Source organism: Myotis daubentonii, chromosome 3, assembly GCF_963259705.1.
Source record: "Myotis daubentonii chromosome 3, mMyoDau2.1, whole genome shotgun sequence".
NCBI lineage: Eukaryota > Metazoa > Chordata > Mammalia > Chiroptera > Vespertilionidae > Myotis > Myotis daubentonii.
The window spans coordinates 191,284,114-191,300,358 of NC_081842.1; the positions used below are offsets into that span (position 1 = coordinate 191,284,114).

The window sequence follows — 16,245 nt, forward strand, 5'->3', positions numbered from 1 at the left end:
TAGAGCTTCGGTCTGTGGACCAGAGGATCCCAGGTTGGATCTGGTCAAGGGCACGTACCTCCATTGCAGGCTCCTCCTCCCCGCTGGCCCTGGCCCGGCTCAGGCTGGAGGCAACCAATTGGTGTGTTTCTCTCACATCGATATTTCTCTCTGTGTTTCCCTCTTTCTAAAAATCAATGGAAAAATATCCTCAGGGGAGGATTAAAAACAAACAAAAAAACCCTCAAATTATGAAAACTCAAATGAAAGAAGATTTGTTCTGATTGGTTTATAGATACTAACTAGCGCTTGCATAAATCCAGTATTGTCCAAACTCCCAGCAAACAAAGCAGCAGGACTTCTAACATTTTAAATGGGTTAAACAAAAAAAAAGAAAACCCCTTTCTCATAGACACTACTAGCACAAAAGCAATTTTATACAAAACCCAAGTCCATGTAATCAAACCAGGTTTAATCCTTACACTGACCTGAAAAGTTGCCTTCATAATGAACGTGTCTGTTTCCTGATTTCTCTGTGTAGGGTATAATACAACCATACATTTTAGTTTGATTTGTAAGATTGGCTTTTGTTTTCTCATGAAGAGAAGAGTTGATGTGAACGTTCTGATACACAATATACTCCTCTGCCACAGTTGCTCCTGGTCCAGCCTCAGTCACCTCATTATAATTTTTACCGAAGTAACTCGTTTCCCCTTCAGAGAGAGAATGGGGAGGTAAGACATTAAGAACCATCTATCATGCGCAAACATTTTCTCGAACTCTTTTAGGTTCTTGGACCCCATTCCAATGTGTCTGAATGTGTATGTCGGGGAGGGGGAAGTCTTCCCCACACCAACAGCACTTCATGGACACAAGCATGGTGTCCTACAATGTAACTCAATTCAGACACTGTCTACCTGGAAACAGCATCGGAGTCCACAGGTTAAGAGATCAGTCTACAAGACGCCCCTGGCTCCCCACTTCAGAGGCCAGTAGCAAGCCCAGGTTGTTACCTGTGCTTCTGACTGGCTACAGATTAGAGTTTCTCGAGACCTCCCTTCCTTCCTTGGGAGCAGTAGGTGGATGGGCAGCTCGCTGACCCAGGACTAGAGTCCAGAATGACCCAGGTTCTGGGAGGGTGACAGGGAGAACAAGGGGACATGTCTGGCCCCGAGTCATTCCCAGGCCCCAGCATGCTTCTGTAGGAGGGTCAGCAGATAATGGGGAATAGCTTTAGGTTGGGGCAGGAGACAGTGGCTCTGGGGTTCCAGATGTCCACCACAAAAATAGGCTCTAGATAAAAAAGCTGAAGGTGCTCTAGCTGCTTTGGCTCAGTATGTAGATCACCGGCCTGTGAACTGAAGGGTGAGGCTGGCCATATCTGGTCCTGCCTGGGGTGAGGGGGTTTAATGGAATACATGGATTATCTATGTATAGAATTAATAGATAATAAATCACAAGGCTAATACTTGGCCACACAGGCCCAGGCATATTTTTGATAAAAATGGCAGAAAAAAAAATTTACAACAAAAAATAAGAACAATACAAATAAAATAAAATAAAATAATAGTAGATGGGAGAAATGGAAGAGCAGCAGTCTGTCCCAGGTGCAGGCTGAAAGGGAGTGCATATCTGTCAAGAGCTTAAAAATAATACCCAACTAAAAGTTGATCTGCTTTTCACTATTACTGTGGGCCAGACGTGTTAAATAATGCCTGTGGTAACGCCTCCTCTCTAAAATTCTAAACAATTGCTCTGCTTCCCGTTTTTCCATATCAAGTGGTGCAGTCGCCACCCAGTTGCTCAAGTCGAAAACCTATGAATCGTCTTTGATTCCTCTTTCCTCCCAGCCCTTTCCCACTCGAGTCCATTACCACGTCTGTCCCATTCAATCCTAAGACATTCTCTGATCGCCATCACCAGCACCCACTAAGCAATGACATCTTTTTCTTGGAGAGCTACTTCGGCTCCTTCTCAGCTCACATTACTCTACCATGTTTTCTCCATAGCACTCGCCACCATCTAACAATTATGTTATTGACTTTGTTATGTTCATTTCTTGTTTGCACATTGAGGATGAAACTTCCTTGAGAGCAAGAACTTTCCTTCTGTCTTGTTGGCCACTGTGTCCCTAGTTCCCAAACACAGTTCCGGACACGTGGTAGGTGCTGCATGCCTATGGCAGACTAGAGGCATTCCCTGCAGCCCGGAGCTCCCAGCTTTGGTTTGTGCGCAGGGAGGACAGCAGTACCTGGCGGAGAAGAGCCAGGAGCTTATGTCAAGAGCCCTAACCTGGGTGAGTGGTGGGGGCTCTCCTGTCTGCAGAAGCCCCACAACCCCACCTGCCACTGTCTCCAGCCTCCTGCCCGTCCCGAGGCCAACAAGGCCGGGCCGGGGTCTGAAACCGCAGTGCCCTCAACCCCACTTGGGCCAAGCAGAGAGGCTCAGACTGAAGGGTGGGTGGGGAATGTGTGGGGCAGGAGAAGACGAAGGCAGTGGGGAAGGGTGAGGTGGCGGCCCAGCCGCTCACGCGGGCGGCCCGGAGGGGTAGGGCGGGCCCGCAGGTGGGTGGGTGGGTGCGGCCCCGGCCCCGCCCCGCGCGGCGGGAAGTAGAAATGGAGCGCGGCGATTGTGGCGTGAAGGTGCGCGACACGCGACCTGCGACGCCCAGCAGCGCGGCTCAGCTCGGCCCCGACGTGGCCCGGACTCGCACACAGCCCCCGGCGCGCGGATCCCAGGCGGAGATGGAGCGAGCGAACCCGTGGCCGGCGGCCCCGCACCAGGTGGCAGGGGTGGGTCGGGCGTCGGCCCCGGGGCTGGGCGGGCGGCGGCGGGGAGGGGAGCGAAGCTGGGGCTCTGGGATTTGGAGGGAGGGGGTTGGGAGGGATGCTAGATCGTGTGTCGCGATATCGGATGTAAACTGTAGTTGAGAAACAGTGCAGAGTTTCTGCAACATGGACATTGCCGTCTACAGCTACCAAAAAAGTAAAAATAAAAATCACGTTTATTCGGTGAATAGTCACTGAGCCTTCGCGCCTCGGGCGCTGGGGTGGAAGGCTCCAGGTAGCTTCCAGGAGAGGGACTTGCCTACCGAGGAAAGAAGGCCAAGTTAGGAAGTCGGTGGGATGTATTCAGGGAGCAAAAAGCATTTATTGGAGCCCTACTAGGTGTCAGGCCTTTGCCAGAACATGGGAATACATGGGGAGTTTTCCATAAGACGGTATACCATTTTATTGATAAATCCCCAAATGACTCGAAGTGCACAGATTGTGCCGGAGAAGTGCCGGGGGGGGGGGGGGGGCGGAGGGCGGGCGGGGAGGGGGCCGCGGGAGCGGATAGCAGAGGTGTGTGGTCTGGTGTAGGACGCGGAGAGATAGCTGCGGATTTGGTGTGGGACTGGAGACCTGAGGCCAGGTTGCATGCCCCCACCTTGGCGGAAGGGAAAGATGGACTGTGAGTGAGACCAGTCCAGAGAGTGATGGGAGCGTGGCCCAGGGGAAGGGGAGGCAGGGATCCCCGCACCACTGAGGTCATGCAGGCCTTGAGTTGGTTATTGCAAAACCAGTAGGAAGCCACTGATGAGTTGAACCACCATAAGACATTTTTTTAAAAGAGTGCCCTGGCAATTGTAGGCAGAATTCAAGGCAATAGTGAGGAAGCTGTTGTGATAATCCAGGTGCAAATGCAAATGGCGGCCTCGCTGGAGAGGAGACGGTGGAGACGGAGGTCCCGGCGAGGTTTCGAAATGGACATTGGTAATGACTCGGATCTAGATGGTGAGGGGTGCATCCAGGACAGCCTCACAGATTTCTGGCTTGCACAAGTAGGTGCGGATAGTGGTGACATTCTCTTAAGAGAGGAAAGGATGAGAAGAAAACAGGATTAAGTTTTTTGTTGTTCTGTTTTTTCTCCCTGGGGGTGGCTTGGGGGTGGGTAAGGTTAATCAGGAGTTTTGCGCACAGTCCAAAGGGCCTGTGAGTCATCCAAACGGCCAGAGCAGTAGGCAGCTGGAGGATTCAGGGGAGATCTGCCCTCGGGCTACTGTTTAAAGAATAATTGGAATAGAAACAGAAATGGATCATTAGCATGAGAAAGATTGCCCAGAGAGTAGCACCGGGGAAGTCTGCAAAGGAGACAGGAGGAGGAGGGCCAGGCCGAGGGGAAGGAGGAAGCCGGCACGTGTGTCCAGGTCTTCCTGCCTGCGTTAAGGAAACACACCTAGGGGTGGGGGCCCAGTAACCTCAGCACCTCCTGAGGGGTCAAGCGAGGAGGAGCCCCACGCGGTTTTGGACTCGGTGACATGCAGGTCATCGGTGACCTTTTTGCAAGTTGGTTCTGTGAAGCGATGTAGTAAATTTGGGGGAATGGTAAGTGAGGGGGCGGTAATGGTGAGTTTAGACACTTCCCAAGAAGTTTGCCTGTGCAGGATAACGAAAATAAAAGAGGGCCACTCCTGAGCGTGGGGAAAAGGGGGTGAGCATCCCCCAAATACCATCCAATAGACATTTATCTGGGGCCTATTGTGTATGTGTTTACTTATGCTAGCTGCTGAGCATAGAGTGGAGAATAAAACAGGATCTCCCTAACACTTGAGGGGTTTAAAAATCCGCACCCTCCATAGTCAAAACACCATTAAATCTATAAAAACGAATGACAATCTCTTAATAACATCTTCGTGCAAGTCTTATTCAGATCCCACTAGTTGTCTCTAAAATGTCCTTAAGCTGACTTGTCCCAACCAGGAACCAATTTAAGACCACACACTGTGCCTGGTTATTCTGTCCTTTGGGTATCTTTGAAATTAGAATAGTTTTCTTTTTTTTTTTTCTAATTAACTTTCCTTTTTTTCATGATCCTGATTTTTGTCTTATAGAATGTTCCTTTTTCTGGATTTATCAGGTTGCTTTCTGAGGATATCATCTAGCTTGTATTCTATCTCTTGTATTACCTCTAAATTAGAGTTAGGTCTTAAAGCTTAACTGGATTCTTGATTTTTGGTAAGAATGCCTCATGGGTACAGTGAGCTTCATCTTGCATTTCATCTGGCTCTCCACCCTGGGTGACACGAGGCTTGGCCTTGAACTGAGGTAGGGAAAAGCCTGGTCTCTATTCAAGCTTATCTTTAGCCTTGCAGTCACAAAGGAATCTATGTATGTTACCTTTGATGCATCCAAATGTCCCAGTTCCCCACCAAGTATTTACCTAGTGGTTTCAACCAAATACTAATTTTTCCTCAATCCAAAGTTGCATTAGGGGTTGTAAAATAATGATTTTGCAGTTCCACCATTCCTTCCACATTTATTAGTTTGTGTTCTTCTGCAAAGTAGGATTTTTCTTAAACAACTGGAATCATTTGGTGATTTCAAAATAACAGTTTCCTACCAGAAAGACAGAATAAATACTTCATTGCTTCACTTCAATTCACATGTCTGAAGCCGGGATAGGAACTGATCCTTAGTCACTTTTGGCTCATGAATTTTCACAGAGTTCTTTTTTCCTGACTAACTCCTTTTTTCATGATACTGATTTTTGTCTTATAGAATGTTCCTTTTTCTACATTTATCAGATTGCTTTCTCATGGTATCATTCAGCTTGATACCATTTTAATTTCTATTAAAATCAACAATTATTATTTTTGACTCTCCAATTTTCACAAATTTGGTCAGTGTCTTTTTAAAAAAACATTTTTTGAAATTGTGGTAAAATCTACGTAATACAAAAATATCATCATAGTCATGTTTAAGTGTATACAGTTCAGTGGCATTAAGCACATTTAACATTTTATTGGGCAGCCATCACCACCATCTATCTCTAGAACTTTTTTCATCTTCCCAAACTGAAACTCACTAACCATTGAACAGTGACTTCCCAATCCCCCTCACCCCCCAGTCTCTGGCAACCACCATTCTACTTTCTGCCTCTTTGAATTTGACTTAAGTACTTCATGTAAATGGAATCATACATTATTTGTCCTTTTGTGACTGGTATATTCTATTTAGCATAATATCTTCACAGTTCATTCAGGTTGAAGCTTGTGTTAATTTCCTTCCATTTTAAGGCTGAATAATATTCTATTGTATGGACATACTACATTTGTTTATCCATTTGATGGACACTTGGGTTGTTTCCACATTTTAGCTATTGTGAAAAATGCTGCTCTGAACATGGGAGTATGAATTTCTGTTCCAGTTGCTGCTTTCAATTCTTATAGGTATACTAGAGGCCCAATGCACGAAATTTGTGCAAGGGTAGGCCTTCCTTCCCCTGGCTGCCGGCACCAGCTTCCCTCCGGCACCTGGGACCCGGGCTTCCCTCACTGCTCCGGCTTCGTCCAGAAGGTTATCTGGAAGGACGTCTGGTCTAATTAGCATATTACACTTTTATTACTATAGATACCCAGAAGAGTATTACTGGAGCACATGATAATTCTGTTTTTTAATTTGTTGAGGAACCAGCATACTGTTTTCCATAGTGCTTGCATATTTTTACATTTTCAACAGCAATGCACAAGGATTCCAGTTTCTTCACATCTTGCTCACACTTTTGTTTTTTTTTATAATCATTTTAAATGGTTGTGAAGCAGTATCTCTTTGTGGTTTTGATTTGCATTTTCCTAATGATTACTGATGTTGAACATCTTTTCATGTGTTTACTGGCCATTTGTATGTTTTTGAAGAAATGTCTAGTCAAGTCCTTTGTCCATTTTTGAATTGGGTTGTTTGTATTTTATCTTTTGTTGCTTATGCCTTTGGTGTCCTATTCGAGAAGTCATTGCAAAATCCTGTATTATGAAGCTCCCCCTCCTGTTTTCTTCTAATAGTTTTATAGCGTTAGCTCTTGTGTTTAGGTCTTGATCCATTTTGAATTACATATGGTGTTAAGTAAGGTTCCAACTTTATTCTTTTCCACGTGGATATCCAGTTATTCCAGCATTATTTATCGAAAAGACTGTCTTTTCCCCCATTGAATGGTCTTGAAAACCTTGCTAAAAATCATTTGACCATAAATATGAAGCTTAATTTTGGGACTCTGTTTCTTTCTGTTGGTCTATAGGTTTACCCTATTGCCAATACCATACTGTTTTGATTATTTACTTTGTAGTAAGTTTTGAGTCAAGAAGTGTAAATTTTCCAATTTTTGTTATTTTTCAAGGTGTTTTTTTGTTTGTTTGTGTTTTTGTGTGTGTGTGTGGCTATTTTGGGGTCCCTTGTGATTTCACATGAATTTTAGGGTGGATTTTTCTATTTTTGCCAAAAATGGATTTTGATAGGCATTGTATTGAGTCTATAGATTGCTTTGGGTAACATTGACATCATAACTTTTTTTAAAAAAATATATTTTATTGATTTTTTTACAGAGAGGAAGGGAGAGAGATAGAGAGTTAGAAACATCGATGAGAGAGAAACATCAATCAGCTGCCTCCTGCACATCTCCTACTGGGGATGTGCCCACAACCCAGGTACATGCCCTTGACCGGAATCGAACCTGGGGCCTTTCAGTCCGCAGGCCGACGCTCTATCCACTGAGCCAAACCGGTTTCGGCAGACATCATAACTTTTAAGTCCTCCATGGACATGTCTTTTCATTTCATTTATTTAAGTTTTATTTAATTTCTTTAAGTAATGTTTTATAGTTTTCAGGGATTACACTAACCTCTTTGGTTAATTGTATTTAATTCTTTTTGATGCTATCATAAATTGAATTGTTTTCCTCATTTCCTTTTCAGATTGTTCATTGGCAGGGTATAGCAGCAACTGATTTTTGTGTGTTGAATTCGTATCCTGCTAATTTGTTGAATTTGTTTATTATTTCTAACAGGTTATGTTAGTGTGTATGTAGTTTTTTCTGGTTTTCTACATATAAGATTGTGTTATCTGAGAACACAGATAGTTTTACTTTTTTTCCGTTTGAATGCCTTTTATTTCTTTTCTTGTTTAATTGCTCTGGCTAGAACTGCCAATACAGTGTTGACTAGAAGTGGTGAAAGTGGGCATCCTGGCCTAGCCGGTTTAGCTCAGTGGGTAGAGCATTGACCTGTGGACTAAAGGTTCCCAGGTTCGATTCTGGTCAAGGGCACATGCCCAGGTTGCGGGCTTGATCCCCAGTGGGGAGCATGCAGGGGGCAGACAATCAATGATTCTCTCTCATCATTGATGTTTCTATCTCTCTCTCCCTCTTCCTTCATCTCTGAAATTAATAAAACTATATTTTAAAAAAGAAGAAAGTGGGCATCCTTACCTTAGAAGAAAGACTGTTAGTTTTTCACTTGAGTATGATGTTAGCAGTGGGTTTTTCATGAATGCCTTTTATTGTGTTGGAAATTTCCATTTCTAGTTTTTGAGTGTCTTTTAATCATGAAAAGGTTGAATTATTTCAAATGCTTTTTTTTGGTACTAATTGAGATAATCTCCCCCCCCCTTTATTTTACATATGTAGTACATTACATTGATTGATTTTTCATATGTTGAATCAACCTTGCATTTCTGGGATCAATTCCACTTGGTCATGTTGTATAATCCTCTAATGGATTTGGTTTGCTAGTTTTATTGTTGAGGACTTTTGCATCTATATTCTTAAAATATTTGATCTATTGTTTTCTTTGTGTGGGGGGTTGCATTATATGTGTGGCTTAATTTATTTTTTTATTATATACTAGAGCAGTGGTTCTTAACCTGTGGTTCGTGACCCCTTTGTGGGTCGAACAACCCTTTCACAGGGGTCGCCTAAGACCATCGGAAAACATATATAATTACATATTGTTTTTGTGATTAATCACTATGTTTTAATTATGTTCAATTTGTAACAATGAAATTGGGGGTCACCACAACATGAGTAACTGTATTAAAGGGTTGCGGCATAAGGAAGGTTGAGAACCACTGTACTAGAGGCCTGTTGCACAAAAATTTGTGCACTCGGGGGGGCCTCAGCCTGGCCTGTGCTCTCTCCCAGTCTGAAACCCCTCAGGGGATGTCCACCTACTGGCTTAGGCCCGCTCCCCGGGGGATTGGGCTTAAGCTGGCAGTCAGACATCCCTCTGGCAGCCCGGGAGTCCTCAGAGGATGTCCACTTGCCAGCGGGGAGCAGGCCTAAGCTGCAGTCGGACATCCTTAGCGCTGCTGAGGAGGCGGGAGAGGCTCCCACCACCACCGCTTGCTGGCAGCCATCAGCATGGCTTGTGGCTGAGCAGAGGTCCCTGTGAGGGAGCACACTGACCACTATATAGGATAGAGGCCTGGTACACGGGTGGGGGCCAGCTGGTTTGCCCTGAAGGGTGTCCTGGATCAGGGTGGGGGTCCCGCTGGGGTGCCTGGCCAGCCTGGGTGAGGGGCTGAGGGCTGTTTACAGGCTGGCCACAGCCCCTTCACAGTGGGGGTCCCTACTGGGGTGCCTGACCAGCCTGGGTGAGGGGCTGAAAGCCGTTTTCAGGCTGGCCACGCCTGTGGGCTGGAAGCAGGTATCTGGGGTTTATTTATCTTCTATAATTGAAACTTTGCAGCCTTGAGCAGAGCTCAGGTCTAGCCAGGGCAGGCGGGAAGCTTGGCTTCCTCCATCACCAGGGCAACCCAAGCCTCCCGCTCGCTCCAGCTCTGTGGCCGCTGCCATCTTTGTGATGGAGTGATGGTTAATTTGCATATTATTTCATTAGATAGGCTATGTTTAAAATATATTTTTATTGATTTCAGAGAGGAAGGAAGAGGGAGAGAGAGCTAGAAACATCAATGATGAGAAAGAATCATTCACCGGCTGCCTCCTGCACGCCCCCTACTGGGAATTGAGCCTGCATGTGCCTTTGCCTGGAATTGAACCCAGGACCCTTCAGTCCGCAGGCTGAATCTCTATCCACTGGGTCAAACTGGCTAGGGCTGAAGCCTCTATTCTTACCTTTGTGGCTTTCTGCACTCATCCTGCTGGTTTGGTATGTTCTTTCATCCTCACACTTACATGTAATCCGGAGCTTGAGGGTTTTCTCAAAGTTCTGTTGAAGGTGCAGTTTGTGGAATATTTTATTTGCTGTCTTTGTTATTTTTTATGAAATAATAAACAAAAGCATGCCAAGGAGGAGAAGTGGCATAAGTCACACCTAAGCTTCCACCATCCTATCAGCCAGACCTGAATCTTAGAAAAGCCCAAGCTGGAGCCCTGGCCAGGTGTCTGTTAGTTAGTGTGTCCTCCTGTGCACCAAAAGGTTGAGGATTTGATCCCCGGTTCCGGCAACCCATCAATGTTTCTTTCTCACATCGATGTTCTGTCTGTCTGTCTGTCTGTCTCTCTCTCCCTTCCTCTCTCTCTGAAGTCAATAAAAAACAAAACAAATAACATAGGAGAGGATTATAGAAAATAAAAGAAAAACCTAGACTGGAGAATGGCCTGGAGGTAGGATAATCCTGACTAGAGATGATGGGGGCCTGGATCTGGGTGTGGTGAGATGGGAGGGACATGTGGAACTGGAATGGGAGCTAGGATTCACCTCATCTGACTCACTTCCTCTCTCTCCAAGGATACTGAGAAGTCGAAGTGCATCTCAAATATGTCTCCATCACCTGAAAGCAGTGGAGTGCACACCTCTTGGAACCAGGACTCATCAGGCATTCAGCACGTCCTTCAGAGTCCACAGCTGGAGAGGATGCCCTTGGCTTCTGCTCAGGAGCCCAGGCAGAATGAAGATGAAATGGGGCTACAGTTCAGTATGTTGTTGCCTGAGTGTAATGTGAACTATTGCCCCCAAGTGACTCTCCCTCCTTCCCAAATGATTTACTGTCAGAGAATGTCTCCCTGTCAACCAGGAATGATGATTTTCAACAGGTCCCAGATGATGTCCTTTGGAGAGCCCAATATTCCAGGGATGGCCATGAACTTCAGTGGGAATCTGAGCATGCCCCCCAATGGGCCACCAGTCACAATGCCCCACATTAGGACACCAACAATGCATTATTCTGACCACCCTACAGTACCTTCTAATAGCGACTCTGTAACACCTAAAATGTTATTGCCTGCCACTGTGCCTTCTGCTGGGGGCCAGGCTGGGTTCCCCTCTTTGGCTCAGATGTTACCCCCTAGAGATTCCCACAACTGTGGAATGCCCCCAGATGGCTCCCCATCATTGCTGACTTTAGAATCCCAGGACTCTTTTGTTAGCCAGCCAGCCTCCCAGGAAGACCCCTTCCTACCCGAGCAGCCTATACCTGCGCCACAAAGAGCAGAGCAGAATTGTGGGGCCTCAGAAAGGGCTTACAGGAGCAGATCCCAGGTTGCAAGGCCTTACTGCTGCCAGTATGAGAACTGTGGGAAAGCTTACACCAAGCGCTCCCATCTCCTGAGTCACCAACGCAAACACACAGGTGAGTGAGGTGTCAGACAGGTGGGGTGGGAGGGAGGAGTCTCTGGGCTTTGCTGGACCACTGGTTTGTAATGGTTGGTGATTAGCCTGTCATCCTTCACTTTTGGGACCAAGCTATACTGTCCTCACCAACTTGCTTTCCCACAGTCCAGTATGACTGTATCAAGATGCTGGGGACTGCTGATCGTGTTGCCTCTTCACTGTTTTCCTGTTTTTTCCTATTGATTCCTCAACCATGAATGCTCTGCCTCATAGAGTCAGACCCCTTCCTTCCCACCTGCTGGCCTAAATTCCTCTACTGAATTCCTTCTCTCCCTTGTCACTTTCCCTTCCCAGGTGAGAGGCCCTATAAATGTCAGTGGGAAGGTTGTACGTGGTCTTTCTTCCGTTCCGATGAGCTTGGACGACATATGCGGATACACACCAGATACCGGCCACATAAATGTGATCAGTGCGGCCGAGAGTTCATGAGATCTGACCATCTCAAGCAACACCAAAGGACTCATCTGCGGGTGCCAGAATCCCCCAATCCACAGGCCAACGATGAAGAGAGAGCTGGTCCTCCTGCTTCTGAACTTTAGGTCAACCTCCTCTTCCCTTCATTTTGGCTTCTCCACTCAGATCGTGCTTGCCTCTGACAAGCTAGTTTCCTTAGTAGGTACAGGCTTATTTGCAGACTGAGAAAGATTGTGAGGCAGTGTTGAGTGAAGCCCATATGAGCTGGACCCCATGAGGGACTCTTCAAAAACTGTCTTGGATGCCCTTATCTCTTGGGGGCCACCTACTGTTGCTGAGTTTAGCTACATGGAAAGATGAAGCAAAGTAGAGATTGGGAGCTTTATTAAAAAGCTCTTTATGTCACTCCCCAACTTGAAACTCTTCAGTGACTCTCCTTTGCCTGCTATAAAAAAACCCAAGGTTCTTATCTTGGTCTTCCACAGTTTCCAGAGCCAGGCTATGTTCAAATCTTGAATATGCCACTTACTAGCCATGAGACCTTGGCCAAGGTCTTCTAGTAAGTGAAAAAAATACTAGTGGACCGTTTGGGACACATCTTATGTCTTGACTCAGATTCTGTCCAGAGCTCACCAGCCACATGCCCAGAGTTTGTCTTCTCCCACTACTTCCAGACTTGGATGGAATACCCCACCACAGGGCATGGGATCTGGCATCTCAAGTGAGATGCCACTAGTAACACAGAAGCCTGGGGGCGTTAATCCTCCTCTTGGGTAACATTTGACTAATGGGAGTTGGGAGAGACCAAGGCAGAGAAATTCCCTCTTCTTTCCTCCCTTCCCCGAATTGCTGCAAGACACTGTTTCTCCGAACAGTACAGCCAGTGGGGAGATGTCCCAAGCAGCCAGTGAGCACACCCGCTGTGCTTCTAGGCTTGTCGTGAAGCAGGACCCACCTGCTGGCGCCTTGCCTTGCCTCCCTTCTCCCCCGCCTTGCTTTTCTCCCTCTCAGTGCCTTGGGTTTACACCATCCAAATAAAGTATTAGTACTTCATTCTTGTTTTAGGCTCTTTTCTAGGTGACTTGTGGGTAGAGGACATTAGATTGGTGCAGAGAAGAACAAACCCACTGTAACTTCGCCTCCTCCTTACAGAGCTGCTCCTCCCCCTGGGTTGAGTGTATAATGGCTATCCTGACAACCAGGTAGCTTGAACCTCATTTCTGGACTTCTCAGCCAGCCATTTTTCTGACCAGCAAACTAATTGAGAGGAATTTACCCAAGGTCTCAAGTGAGCTCTCAAGTGACAGAGCTGGGATCCCAACCAGGATCTGTCTACTCCAGAGGTACTCCTCTTAACCATGATGCCTTCGACAGATGTTGCCTGTGCTTAGTCGGATGCCAAGCCCTGCTAGGTGATGCCACATTGAGATGGATCAGGACTGGTTCCTTTGGTCCAGGAACCATTTGGTCTAGGGGCTGAGAGGTCCACCTAGGTGCAGTGACCATGGAGAGGAGGAGCACCTAAAGGGAAGGTCAGAAAGGCATATGTGCCCTGACAAGGGATTGGTGAACCCACAGGACCATGCTCAGCCAACTGAGCCACACTGGTCAGGCTCAGCAAATATTTTTAAGTTTGCAATTCAGAGCTGTGGGGATTCATGGTGGATGGCATGGGAACAACAGTGTGTCAGGGAAGAAGACTTCTCGAGGAGGTGCCGGAGCCAGACCTGAAGAGCTCATGGGCTTATCCAGACTTGCCATATCCTGGATGTCCACCCTGGTCATGCTTAGTGCTGGACACTAAGCACTCGGAACATGATGGTGCCTGCTGTAGGACAGAAAGATAACGGACAACAATTCTGAAAGTGCTGCCAAGGCGAAGAGCTGAATCTCTGCGGGCTCGAACTTACTCTGGGCAGCTGGGGAAGTCCCGAGCCTTAGCTATGCCTGCCCTCTCCCCCCACCTTAACTCTATTCTGCATGGCCACCTGGGTCTGTTCTAACGGCCCCAGTGAACCTGGGCCTGGCCTCCAGGTGTCGTCCACCCAAATTCCAAGTGGACATGATGTTTTTTCTTAAAGTAGGGACAAGAGGGTGCCCATTTGTGACCCAATTACTGGCCACAAGGACTTGGGTTTCCAGTAACTTTTATTCCCACCTGGGCACTAGGTCCTTTCCATGGTGAGGGGGTGATTGGAAGAGGAAAAATCAATCTATCCTTTAACCAGTGATTACCCTATCTATGCCAGGTTGGGCTAAGCCTTTCCCAGTATTATCTTGTTCAACACAAGGGTGAGAAAGATGCATAGATTTTGAATCCTGCCATTTCCTGGCTGTGCGGTCTTGGGCAATTATCTGGTGTTGCTGATAGCAAGTGGGCAAGATTGGAATCAAACAAAAACGATAATCACATTTTAAAAATGGTTTCTTTGACTGCCTTAAGGGAAAGGAAGGGTTTCAGTGCTCCAGGTGGCAGTTGAAGGAGGCCTGGATGAGGGTGTAGAAGTAGAAGATTAGAAAGATTTAGGAGTGATTATGGGATTTGGTTGAGGGTATGGTCAAGGGATGACTCCTGGGTTTTTGGCTTGTGTTATAGGTAGCACAGAAGAATGGACAAACTTTATTAATTCATTCCTATTTTTATGATGTTATATATGCAAAACTATTATTTTGTATGTATCCAATTTAAAGAATAATAATAAAACTTATCTACCCTTTTATGTCACTTGAGAAAAAGTAGATACTAAATAATACGTTTGAAGCCTTTGAGCATCCCCTCTCTAATCACATCCCCCCCATCCTCCATAGAGATAACCTCTATCCTGAATTTTGGTTAATTTTGCCTTTTTTTTTTTAATCTTTATTGTTGAAAGTATTACATATGTTTGGTTTTGCTTTTACCATATATGTATCTAATCTTAAACAATATAGTGATTAGTTTAATGTGGTTTGAACTCTATGTTTATTCTGTTTGGGGTTCATTGATCTTCAATCCAAAGGCTTAGAGTCTTAATAAAATTTGTAAAACGTTTGTCAGTTGTTTTTTTGTCCCTCCCTTTTTCCTGATACATACTCTGTTCATATAATAGACTGCTTGACATTGTTCCACAGGTTACTGATGCTCTGTCCAGCTTTTCAGTCTTTTTTCTTTTTTTGTTTCATTCTAGCTATCTATAAGCTAACTGGTCTTTTCTTCTGCAGTGTCTTATCAGTTCCAATGCTTGTGTTTTTCATTTCAGATACTGTATTTTTTATCTCTAGCAAAAGGTCTGGACCTTTTTATATTTTCCACTCCTATCCTTATCATGGTCATACTTCCCTCTATATTCTTGAACATATGAAACATAACATTACAATAGCTATTTTAATGCCCCCAGATGCTAAGTCATGTTTGTCATTTCTGGGTCTGTATCAGTTGATTGATTTTTATCCTGGTAATTGTCCTTACTTTCCTGCTTCTTTGAATGGTAGATACATTTTTGCTGGATGCCAGACAATTGTGAATTTGCATTGTTGGTTGTTGGTTGTTTTTTTTGTTTGTTTGTTTGGGTTTTTTGTTTTTTAATATATTTTTTATTGATTTCAGAGAGGAAGGAAGAGGGAGAGATAGAAACATCCATGATGAGAGAGAATCATGGATCGGCTGCCTCGCAAGTCCCCCACTGGGGATCGAGCCCACAACCCGGGCATGTGCCCTTGACTGGAATCGAACCTGGGACACTTCAGTTCCCAGGCTGACGCTCTATCCACTGAGCCAAACTGGCTAGGGCAAGGGTTTTGTTTTATTCCTTTAAATAGTGTTGGCTTTTATTTCCGGCATGCCTTTTCTTAAGAGTTTGTCGGATCACTTTGAGGCTTACTTTTTCCCCCTTAGGACATTTTTATTTATATGCGCCTTTTAAGCGTTTTTTTTAAATTATTAATTAATTAATTAATTAATTAATTAATTTTAGGACAGGACCCAAACCTCCTTTTTTTTCTAGGGCTAACTTAACCCCACTACTAAGGTAAAACCCTGAGGATTTCTGCCTGATCTGTATATTTACATTCTGGCTAGTGGAAACAAACTTTTCCCAGTCCTGTGTGCGCTCCAGAAATTGTACTGCCTACTTCTTTTCAGTGATCTTTCTCTTAGTCTCGGGTAATTCTCAGGCTTTGTCAGGACTCAAAGACTCACAAGGAGACCTCTCAAGATCTTGAGCGTACTCTCTTTGCAAAACTCTATCCCTTCAAGTGTTCTGCCTCATAAATTCTAGCCACCTTAGTCTTCTCAACTTCTGTCTCTGTCTCCTGAACTCAGATTTTCATGCTCTGTTTCTGGAAATGGAGCATTAAAGGAACTCCAGTCCTGCTCTGCATCCAGTAGCTGCTGGGCTGCTAGTTTTGCTGTGACTGCAGACTGGTGGTTTCCAAAGCTACTGTGGAGCTAGAGTAGATGGGAATAGGACAAGATGAAATATAAAACTCATTGT

At 45.4% G+C, this 16,245-nt stretch overlaps 1 protein-coding gene across 1 annotated transcript; it reads left to right on the forward strand.

Annotated features, from left to right (window-relative positions):
- Positions 1-3,724: 3,724 nt before the first annotated feature.
- Positions 3,725-12,440, forward strand: LOC132229777 (Krueppel-like factor 17). The gene is made up of 3 exons (XM_059686237.1): positions 3,725-3,802; positions 10,478-11,318; positions 11,654-12,440. The coding sequence occupies exons 1-3, from the start codon at positions 3,725-3,727 to the stop codon at positions 11,896-11,898; spliced, it is 1,164 nt and encodes a 387-aa protein (XP_059542220.1). The 3' UTR covers positions 11,899-12,440.
- Positions 12,441-16,245: the final 3,805 nt, after the last annotated feature.